This window comes from Urocitellus parryii, chromosome 6 (assembly GCF_045843805.1).
Source record: "Urocitellus parryii isolate mUroPar1 chromosome 6, mUroPar1.hap1, whole genome shotgun sequence".
Taxonomy (NCBI): Eukaryota; Metazoa; Chordata; class Mammalia; order Rodentia; family Sciuridae; genus Urocitellus; species Urocitellus parryii.
The window spans coordinates 95,853,474-95,866,186 of NC_135536.1; the positions used below are offsets into that span (position 1 = coordinate 95,853,474).

General features: G+C 31.0%; 1 protein-coding gene across 1 annotated transcript in view; it reads right to left on the reverse strand.

The window, feature by feature from the left end:
* Fam227b (family with sequence similarity 227 member B) overlaps positions 1-12,713 on the reverse strand; it is an 82,855-nt gene that overhangs the window by 55,919 nt on the left and 14,223 nt on the right. Inside the window, exons 2-4 of the mRNA XM_026390064.2 lie at positions 9,981-10,034; positions 2,624-2,852; positions 1,073-1,137 (exon numbers count right to left, since the gene is read on the reverse strand). Coding sequence (XP_026245849.1) covers positions 1,073-1,137; positions 2,624-2,852; positions 9,981-10,034 — 348 coding nt within the window. The remainder of the gene's footprint in view (positions 1-1,072; positions 1,138-2,623; positions 2,853-9,980; positions 10,035-12,713) is intronic.

Below are 12,713 nucleotides of genomic sequence, written 5' to 3' on the forward strand. Positions count from 1 at the left end.
TAAAATATTTAACTGGGCATAGTGGAAATGTCTATAATCCCTCTGACTAAGGAAGTTGAAGCAGGAGGATTGCAAATTCAAGGCCAGCTTCAGCAATGTAGTGAGGCCCAAAGCAATGTGCGGAGACCCTGATCAAAATACAAAGAAAAAAGGGCTGGGTATGTGACTCAGTGGTTAAGCACCCCTGAGTTCAATCCTGGGTACCAAATACAAAAAAAATATTTAATATTAGAAAGGGAATGGGTCATGTATCAATCACAAATTCAATTGTCAAAATATAAATTTTCTTAAGTTAACTACTTTAGTAATTTATAATGAAGCGTAAGAGGAAAACTTATTTGAAATTTTAAAAATAACATGAAATGAGGTGTGCGGTTGTGAGAGACAAAGTCTTTTTATTGCTTTAACATTATGTAATCTCAGAACTTTTGTTTTGTTTTGTACCAGGGATTGAACCCAGGGGCATTTAACAACAGAGCCACATCCCCAGCCCTTTTTATGTTTTATTTTCAGACAAGGTCTCACTAAGTTGCTTAGGGACTCATTTAGTTGCTGAGGCTGGCCTTGAATTTGCTATCCTCCTGCCTCAGCCTCCAGAGTTCCTGGGATTCGATACACATGTCACCACATCCAGCTTTTAATCCATAATTTTGAAAAGGACTATGGACTATCTATAAGTAATTCAAAAGTATATTATAATTTTAATCAAAATCTCATGGAGACTTTTAAATTTGACAAATATAATGGTCATAAAAATTTTTATTTTTTTCTAAAGGAAGAGGGCTGATATACTAGTAAGTATATTACAAATTGTAAATAACCAAAGGATGGAATATTTATACATTAAATGAATCTTCAAATAATTTGTAATGTTAAGAGGCCAACACTAATTAATTGAATGTGAAAAGAAGAGTCCAGCTAGTTACTTAAAACACAGACATCATTGTTAGATAACCAAAGACTAAAAAGAATAATTTTTAAATATTATTAGTGCTTATCCGTGAAATTACAATGTTTATATTTTCTGTGAAAATACAATTTTTGAAAAATGATAAAAACATAAATATCCTACCATTATCTTTTTGTGTGTATGGTACTTCTCTAGAAATGCCTTATATCTTTCCATTTTTTCATAACCTTAAAAACAGAATTCAAAACATATGTAAATATATCCTTTAGAAATGAAAAATTTCAATAAAGAAATTATGTGAAACTATTCACTAAGATCAACTAATGATTTTCATAAACATAATACTAGTTACACTCTTAGTGAATAACTAGAACTATTACATATCTTCTGTTTTCTTTAGTTTTTCTGAAATATCATATTCCACCTAACAAGTCTATGGCTCTTCCTTCTCTATCTAAATTTTTATCTCAATCAATCTCTACTGAACAAGTCCATGTTTTTCAAACAGCTCAGTGACTTAGATTTGGTTATTTCATGATTACCTTAAATAAAGCACTATGCACAATGGTGTATGACCAATAGAAAGGTTATGGCTTTGAAGTTAGATACTTAGACTTAAATATAAACTCTGATATTTACATACTGAGAACAATGAATATATAGGTATATATTTATAATTATTATTTTTAAACCAGGAGGAATATTTGAAGAGATATGTTCTTATTTTTCTTTTACTTGTAGATATTTTATTTAAGAAAAGAATTTATGAATATATATATATATACACACATAAGCTTCATATGTATGTCTGTATATATACTGTGTATAGATATTGTATATATGTATATTCATATATGTGTGTATATATATATCCCACACATAATCTGCATATCATATACATATAAGTATATATATATATATATATATATATATATATATAGAGAGAGAGAGAGAGAGAATTTAATAGTATATTTAAATGTTCTCAGAATTTGAAAAACCTAAAGTCAAAGAAGAATACTAAATATCTAAACATTATAACTATTTATTTAAAATAGAAGATAACCAGTATCATTGTTTTCAAGACTTCTATATGGCAAAGTTTCATTAAATCAAGAATAAGAACCACCATTAACACTTAAAATTATTCTGGAAGTATTAATCAACATAATTAAGAAAAGTACACAAATCCTGAAAAGGAAAAATTATCATTATCATTACTTGCAGAATGCTTTTTACTCCTTCATTTATTCCTCACCATATTCTGAATACTCCTATAAAACCTAACCTAGCCCATGTAATCAACTCTTACCCTTTTTTACTGTTTGGCTTTAGAAATTTATGTTCTTTTATCCTGACTCTTGAGGATTTGCTTGTGACTTTCAATATCAGTTGATAAAATCTTGTTTCCATGTTTCCCTGATATTTTGCTACCTACACTCTAACTTTACAAGGTTAATAACTGTTGTCCTAGTAACCCTATCTTTGAAACTACATGTTTGTGTTTAGCTGAAAATCTGTACTGAATCATTTTAAAATGAAGAGGTTTTAAAATATATATTCTTGTTTTAAGATATTTTAAGATATCTTTTATATTTTAAGATATTCTTCTTGTATTTCATTCTTTATGAGAACACATATAGAGGCAGCAGATAGACTAATAGACACCCAGACACATATACCATAACTTTACTTATTTAAAAAAATAAGGCTTACTTGTTTTGCAAATAACTTTGTCCCATTCAAATATTTTGGATGCATGGTCTTGCAAAAGAAGTGAACATTCCCTTAATCTTAACTCCACGTTCATGTCTGCTTCAAATATTTGAGGGACATTTTTCAATAGATGTGTATAAATTGAAGTAAATGAACTATCTTCTTTTATTCTGTTCATATCATGTACATATTTATCTTCTATTAAGTGGATTTCTTTGGGCCAATAATCCTGCCAATGGAGAGGAAACAATTAAATCATTTTTAATAAATGTAAATAATAGAGTTCAAAATCAATGAGCTAAACTTGAGATTTATTTCACAGCATTTTTAAAGAAAAGTAAGAAAAAATACTTCAGAAAAACTACTACAGCTTTTATAAGAAATTTGTTTCTTGAATCATTTGAAAGTAAGTTGTTTATGGCCCATCATCTTTGAATACTTTAGCATATATTTAAAAAATACAAATACATTCTCCTACAAAATAACAATATAACACCAGAATCAGGAAATTGGCATAAATATATTGTTTTTATCTAATCTCACTCTATTCGAGTTTCTTCACTTAAACTAATGATGTGCTCTACAGAAAATATTCAAATTCAGAATCACACATTATGTTTAAACTTAGAGTCATTTTAGTTCCCTTGGGGCTGACGTAATTTCTCAGTATGTTGGTGAGAGGGAGGAGGAAAGATATGAGGCAGTTCTCTTAATTTTATTTTTTTCCAGCTTTATTGAGGTATAACTGACAAAAATGTACATATTTATAGTACACAATATAATGTGAGGTTTTATTTATTTATTTTTTTTAGTACCAGGGATTGAACTCAGGGGCACTTGGCCACTGAGTCACATCTCCAGCCTTATTTTGTATTTTATTTAGAGACGGGTCTCACTGAGCTACTAAGCACCTCACTGTTGCTGAGGCTGGCTTTGAACTCATGATTCTCCTGTCTCAGCTTCCTGAGCCCCTGGAATTACAGGTGTGTGCCAATATAATGTTTTGATGTATATATATACTGTGAAAGTTTTACCAAAGTAAAACTAACTAACACATCCATTACCTCATATAGGTTTTATATTGCTTTGTTTTGTGGTAAGGAATTTTAAGACCTGTTCTCAGCAAATATACATTAACTAGATTCACCATGCTGTCCAATAGATCTCCAGAATTTATTCATCCTGTCTAACCAAAACTATTCTTTAACCCATTTCTCCTACTCCCCCTATAAGCCTCTGGCAATCACCACTGTATTCTCTGATACTAAGAGTTCCACTTTTTTAAAAAATTCTACATGTAAGTTAAAACATGCAGTAATTGTCTTTTGGGGCCTGACATATTTCACTTTGCATAATGTCTCCTAGGTTCATCTGTGTTATTGCAAATGACAGGAATTATTTCTTTTGTAAGGCTGAATAATATTCCATTACATTATATGGGTATATATGTATATATGTGTATGCATACACAAAATATACACATTACATTTTCTTTTTCCATTCATATGTTGATGGAAACTTAAGTTAATTGCATATCTTGGCTGTTGTGAACAACAGTTGCAATGAACTTGGGAGTGCAGGTATCTCTTTGACATACAGATTTCATTTCCTTTGAAGACATATCTAGAAGTAGGATTGCTGGATCATATGGTAGTTCTAATTTTTTATATTGATTCTTCCCACAGTTCCTCTATTAATTAACAATACCAACAGCACTGTCCAAAGTTTCCATTTCTCCGCATCCTTGCCAACATTTTTTTTGTCGTTTTGATATAGTCATTCTCATAAGTGTGAGGTGACATCTCATTGTAGTTTTAATTTGTATTTCTGATAATTAGTAATGTTGAACACCTCTACATGAACTTGTTGGCTATCTGTATGCTTCTTTTGAGAAATATCCTTGCCCATTTTTAATAAAGTTTTCTTGCTACTAAGTTGAGTTCCTTATATAATCATTTATCAGATGGATATTTTGCAAATATTTTCTCTCATTCTGTAGGTTGTCTTTTCATGTTGCTAATTATTTCTGTGGCAGTACAGAAGCTTCTTAATTTGATGTTATACCTTTTGTTTATTTTTGCTGTTCTTATCTGTGCTTTTGTGGTCATATCCAAATTACCATTGTCCACACCACTGTTAAGGAGCTTTACCCAATGTTTTTTTTTTTTCCCTAGTAGTTTCAGCTTCAAGTCTTATTTTAAAGTCTTTTAACCCATTTTCAGTTAATTTTTGTATATGACAAGAGATAAATGTTCAATTTCAGTTTTCATGTGAACATTATTATTATTCTCTGATTATTTTTTGTTTGATATATGCTTTGTAAAATATAAAAGTAGCAACGTTGGGGCCCCATTTGCATGTAATATCATTATCCATCTTTTCTCATTCAGTCTGTGGCTGTTTTTACCTTTAAAATGAGTCTTTTGCAAACAACATATAGTTGGATCTTGTTTTTTAATCCACTCTGATAGTCTATATCTTTTAATTGGAGCACTGAAACCATTTTCATTCAGTATTTTAAAAGCTGCTTTACAGCAAAGGAAATAATCAATAACATGAAGACAGAGCCTACAGAATGGGAAAAAAATCTGTACCGCCTGCACTTCAGATAGAACATTAATTTCCAGTATATATAAAGAACTCAAAAAACTTAACACCAATAAAACAAATAACCCAATCAATAAATGGACTAAGGAAATGAGCAGACACTCCACAGAAAAAGAAATACAATCAATCAACAAATACATGAAAAATGTTCAACATCTCTAGCAATTTGAGAAATGCAAATCAAAACTACACTGAAATTTCATCTCATTCCACTCAGAATGGCAATTATCAAGAATACAAGCAACAATAAATGTTGGTAAGGATGTGGGGATAAAGGTGCACTCATACATTGCTGGTGGGACTGCAAATTGGCACAACTCCTATGGAAAACAGTATAGTGATTCCTTAGAAAACTTGGAATGGAACCTTAAATTGACCCAGTTATCCCATTCCTCAGTGTATAACTAGAGGACTTAAGATCGTCGTAGTATAGTGATGCACCCATATCAATTAATGTGTATAACAGCTCAATTCACAATAGTCAAGCCAGGGAACCAACCTAGGTGCCCTTCAAAAGTTGGATGGAAAAAGAAAATGTGTGGTATATACTCACAATGAAATATTACTCAAACCTTAAAGAATGAAATTATGGCATTTGCTAGTTAATGGATGAAGCTGGAGAATATCATGCTAAGCAAAATAAGCCAATCCTAAAGAACCACAGGTCAAATGTATTTTCCAATATGTGGATGCTAATTCACAAAACCAATAATCAATAATTGAGATGGCATCCAATTAGAAAGCTTCTGCACATCAAAGGAAATAAGGATGTGAAGAGAGCACCTATCCAATGGGAGAAAATCTTTGATAGCTGCTCTTCTGACAGATTTACATCCAGAACACATAAAGAACTGATAAAACTTAAGAATAAAAATAGTCTAATCAATAATTGGGAAAATGAAATAAAAAGACATTTCTCAAAAGAAGATATACAAATGGCCAACAAATATATGAATGTTCAACATCCTTAGAAATGCAAATCAAAACTACACCAGAGATTTCATCTCACCCCCTATTAGAATGGTCATCACCAAGAATAAAAATAATAATTCCTTGGGGGATGTGGTATGAAAAGACACACTTATACATTGGACGAAAATTAGTACAATCACTTTAGAAAGCAGTAAGTAAATCCCTCAAAAAAGTAGGACTTGAACTACCCTATGACTCGCCTATCCAATTCCTTGGTATTTATTCAAAAGAACTAAAATCAGCATACTGTGGTGATACATGCCTACTAGTGTTTATAGCAGTACAAATCACAAGTTATAGAATTAGCCTAGTGCTGGTCAAAAGATGAATGGATAAAGAAAATGGGACACAGACACAGACACACACACACACACACACACACACACACAATGGAGCTTTATTCAGTCACAAAAAAGAATGAAATTATATTATTTGGTGGTTAATGGATGAAACTAGAGAATAACATGCTAAATGAAATAAGCTAGAAATCTGGTGCAGTTTTGCACACTTATAATCCCACAGACTCAGCAGGCTGAGACCAGAAGATAGCATGTTTGAGGCAAGCCTCAGCAACTTAGCAAGGCTCTAAGTAAATTAGTGACAGCTTGTCTAATAATAAAAAATAACTGGGAATGTAGTTCAGTGGTAAAATGTCCCTGGGTTCAATAGCAGAACAACAATAACAACAACAAGAAAAAATAAATAAATAAGAAAGAGAGAAAGAAGCCAAAAGCCAAAAGCCAGACTCTGCAAATCAACAGTTGTATGTTTTCTCTCACATGTGGAAGTTAGATGGAGAGAAAAAAAAAGGAAGGGATCTTGCGAAATTAGGAAGCAGACCAATAGGGTAGAGGAAGAGGATTGAGAGAAGGAAGGAAAGGAGAGTATTGGAAAATATTGGGGTACAAAATCAAATTATGCTATATCCATATATCACAATTAATCACATACATATGTATATAACTATAATGTACTAATTAAAGTAATAATAATGATAATAGAATGAAGATCAGTAGATTAGAGGGAGGTAAGAGAGGAAGGAAAGAGGTGGTATTAGAAAATGAGACTGATCAAATTATGTTTTGTGCCTGCACAAATATGGTATAATGAAACCAATTATTATGTATAATTAAAATGCATCAATAAAAATCATATTAAACAGCACATTAAGGAGATTATACATCATGATCAAGTTGATTTCATTCCAGGATGCAAAGACAGTTCAACATGCAGATCAAAAAATGTAATTTACCACATAAATAGAATTTAAGACAAAGATCACATAATCATCTTGATAGATGTAGAGAAAACCTTCAACAAAATTTATAACCAATTAATGATAAAAACACTGAAGAAACTAGGGATAGAAGGAACTTACATGAACATCATGAAGTCTCTATACCATAAAACCAAAGCCCATGTCATAGTAAATGGGAAAAAAATGGAAAGCATATCCTTTAAAATCAGCAACAAGAGAAGGATATTTATTCTTCACATGCTTATTCAATATAGTACTTGAAATTTTATGCAGAACAATTAGACAAGAGAAGGAAATAAAAGAGATACGAATAGGAAAGGAAGAAATCAAATACCACTATTGGTAGATAATATGTTCCTATACTTGGAAGATCAAAGAAGCTTCACAGAAGACTTCTAGAGCAAATAAACAAATTCAGCAGAGTAGCGAGATAAAAAAATCAACATCCTAAAATATATAAACAATAATATCATAAAAATAATATCTTCTGAAAAAGAAATCAGGAAAACAACCCCATTGAAAATAACCTCAAAAAAACATTTAATAATAAGTCTATACAAAGTTGTGAAAGACCTCTATAATGAAAATTATAGAACACTGAAGAAAGAAATTGAAGAAGACACCAGAAGATGGAAAGACTTCCATGTTCTTGAATAGGCAGAGTTAATATTGTTAAAATGACCATAGAACCAAAAGAGATATACAGATTCAGAGCAATTCCCATCAAAAAACCCAGGGACAGTCATTACACAACTAGAATAAAAATGGTTCAAACATTCATATGGAAGAATGAAATAATAGCCAAAGCAATTCTGAGCAAAAGTGGCAATGTTGGAGATATCATAATACCCAACTTCAAATTATACAGAACTGTAATAACAAGAAAAAGCATGATCCTGGCATAAAAACAGACCCAAAGACCAATTAAATAGAACAGAAGACACTGAGATAAACCCACAGAGATAGTTATGATTCTTGACAAAGCCACCAAAACCATATCTGGAATAAAAGAGTATTTTTAGCAAATGATGCTGGGAATCCTGGATATAAAACTAGATTCTTATCTCTAACTCTGCACAAAGGTCAACTGAAAGTAGATCAAAGACCTAGGAATCAGACTAGAAAATCTATAACTGCTAGACAAAACACAATAGAATCAATACTCCAACATAAATGTTCAAGCACTGACTTTCTCAAAAAGAATCCTGAAATTCAAGAAAGAAAACAAAGAATAAACGGAATGGTGTCAAATTTAAAAACTTCAGCGCAATAATAGAAACAATTAAGAGCATAAAAAGAGTGGAGGAAATGGGAGAAATTTTTTTCCCAGCCACTCTCCTGACAGTGGATTAATATCCTGAAAAAGAATTAAAGAACTTAGCATGTGCACACACACACATGCACACCCCAAAACAAAACAAAACAAAAAACACCTACAAATTAATATATGGGAAAATGAAATAAAAAGACATTTCTCAAAAGAAGAAATACAAATGGACAACACATACATGAAAAAAAAGAGAAATGCAAATCAAAAGTACAGTGAGATTTCATCTCACCACAGAATGGTCATCATCAAAAACACAAATAACAAGGGGGAAGTGTCTGGGGACTGGATTAAAACAAAATATGTATTTTGTTATAAAATTATAAACATTTTATAATTATGTCAGAATGAATCTTACTGTTATATATAACAAAATGAACCAAATAAAAAAGAATGCAAATAATAATAAATGCTGGTGAGGATGTGAAGGAAAACATTTATTCACTGATGGTGGGGTAGTAAATTGGTACAGCCACTAAGGAAATCAGTATGGAGGTTCCTCAAAACACTAGAAATGGAACCACCATATGAGCCATCTATACTTCTCTTCAGTATTTATTGAAAGGAATGAAATTCAGCCTACTAAAGTGATATAAGCATATCTATGTTTATAGTTGTATAATTCATAATAGCCAAATTATTCATTAAGAATAATTTGGCTATTCATCAAGAGATGAATGGATAAAGAAAGTGTGGCATATATACACAATGAGGTTTTATTCAGACATAAATAATAATGAAAATATGTCATTTGCTGGTAAACTGATGGAAATGGAGAATAACATTATGCTAAGTAAAGTAAGCCAGACTCAGAAAGTTAAGGATCCTATGTTTTCTGTCATCCATGCAAGCTAGAGAGAAAAAGGGGGAAAAGAAGGGATCTCACAAAAATAGAAGGGAGATCAGTAGAGTAGAGAACTAGGTCCAGGGGGAAAGAAGGGAAATGGGAGGCACAGGGGAATGAAACAGACCAAATTATACAATGCACAGCTATGAATATATCCTAATGAGCCTACTATTATATACAATCATAATTAATTTATATATATAATTGTGCATAATATATAACATAAACACAGATAAAATATGATGTAATTATTTCCAAATGACACAATATTATTACAAATGTAAATTTAAAATTTAAACTATAAAAGAAAGATACATTGGCACATAAAGTAGAATGTTCTACTCACCCAATTTTGAAGCTTTAAGAATTCTTCAATGCTCTTTGGAGGTACTTGTATTTTCTAATGAAGCAAAATAGATACTGTTTATTGACATAAATTTAGATTGTACTTATATTTATTTTAATAAAATATGGTACAAGTTATAATTTGTAACTTGTATTTATTTAAATAAGTACAATACTTATATTTGAATACTTCTATATATTTAAATATGGTTAAAATTTCAGAGCTATAAAGTATTAAATATTCATCTTGCAAGCCCCTGAACTTTAAAAAAGAACAGAGGTAAACATTTAAATTCTGAGCCTCTAAATCAAATTCTACAGTTTCCTTTGATACACAAGTCTATAGAAAAATTCGACATGATTCTTGCTGAATGTCCTCATCTCAAATTCCTTCAAGAATTTCAAGACATTTTGGGCTATTGTAGATAGCACGGATAATATTATCCTCTTGCTGAAGTACTTTAAGAAGCCACATTAGTGAGATCCACAAAAACAATTTAAATATTTGATTGTTTAATAAGTAATAATCCTATTTTTATTATCTAGTAGTTTTTGTGAGTTGAAAGTAATTTTAATTGAGACCAAGCCTTGCTCCTCTTGTCTTACAAACTTTGCACACATTATTTCTTCTGCTTAGAAGTCTCTCTGTCCCTCTCCTTCCAATCCATTCTTGACTATTTAGCTCTTATGTTAAATATTGAATTAAAAGTCAATTTTTCTAGGAAGGTTTTATTGCCACAAAAGTTTCTTCATGTTAACATGAAGATTTCATAGCTCTATGAGGATAGAAATAATGGTGTAATCATGGCTGAATATCTAAATTTCACAGTGGCAGTACCACAGTCAATACATAAATACTTGCTGTGTGCATCAATTAATAAGTAAATGAGTAGATGAATGTGAGAAGTATGTAGGTATTTAAAAAATAACCATAAAAACATTTCTAGAGAATAAAAAAAACAATGAGAAGGCAAAAATAAGAGGAATTCAGAAGTTTAATGCCCTAATGGTCATGAGAACATGGATGAAGAGATTGCATCATGTTTTTATTTACTAAAATATATATTTTATTTACTAAAACATATATTTCATATATATAAAATGGCCAACATTATAAAATTATAGGTATGTGCTTGGTAAAATTACACATTTAAGATTAAAGGGGGTAGTTACTTCTCTTAATATTTTAAAATATATGATTAATATAAATAAATATGTGACTTATAAGAAATAATAATAAAGGTCATGTGTGACAACCATTACAAAAATAAGTGTTCAGATAGAACAAAAGATGAATAGAGCTGTCATTTGAATTTTATGGAAAAAATGGGACTTGGGCTAGTCAGATTGAGAAGGGTAAGAGATATTCGAGATGGAAGACAAAGATTTAGAGACAGAAAACTGTTTATGATATATCATCAGGGATATTGCATATAACAGTTTGATTAAAAGGTACTATAAGTGTATTTTTATTAGTTTTAATTAGTTACATGTAACAATACAATGATCTCGACATATCATACATTTGAATCAGATAGGATATAATTTCTTTTTTCTGAGTGTACAGGTTGCAGAATCACATTGGTCATGCAGTCACGTATATACCCATAGCAATAATAATGTCTATTTTATTCTGCTGTCCTTCCATTCCCCATTCATCAGTGTATTTTTTAATGCACAGAATTAAACTAATGCACAGTGTATTTTTTTTAATGTACAGAAGTAAAACAATTTAAATGTTGACATTTTTCCTTATAATGGCTGTTAAATTACTACTAGAATAAATTGAAAATAATACATTTCAATTAAAGGGAATTAGTAAAATGAGTTAAGGATGTGAACTTGCACAGGAAAGTTTCAACTAATTTCAAAATAAAATTCAATAGTTCTCTGGGATAATTTTAAAAGGAGATGAGGCATAAATTAGCCTTCTGCTTTTGGTAGAATATAAATGATGCTCCATGGTAACAAGTAAAACATGGTTGAAATAAAAATCATTCTTTTCTAAGAACTTAATGAAAATCAGTGGATTACAGTTTGTACAACCAATTACATAATTCATGAAAATTCCCTTTTTTCAGAAATTATTAAGAATTTAAAGACGTTGACATTAGATCATTAAGTCGAGTGCAGGGTCCTTTAAAACATGAGGCCCTGGGCAACAGAAGAGGTTTCAAGTCCATGTCTGACTCTCCCTGGATGTTTTGATGACTTGAATTCCCAAAAGAGACATGCTGTTTAATAAACAACCATAAAGCTGTGATAGCTTCCTTACCTGGAACGCACTTCTGTTTTTCCCTTGAGGCTTCCATTGACCTGCCATGGTGCAGTAACTTTGCAGAAATGAACAGAAATTAGGTGGGCTCTAGGCATCAGTGTGAGTTGGGAGAACAAACTGTAAAGATATCAAATGCAAAAACAAATGGCTTAGTCAAACAATCCTTTTCACTTATCCTCAGATCTTACTTTTGAATTTTTGTCAAAGAAAGCAGCAATGGAGGAAGAGACTAGAAAAAAAATTGTATAGATCAACACATTCACATGATTCTTAGATTCCAGGGCCTGGACAGAATTGACTTCATTTATGAATCAAAAATATCTAAAACTTTAGTTCCAACTTGTTTCAGATGAAATATTGTCAAGAAATAAGAGGTAGATATGGAGGAAGAGAGGTTGGAGGTTGAGTTAATCACAAGTGAACTCAATCTAATTAAATTTGCAGCTAACCCTGCAA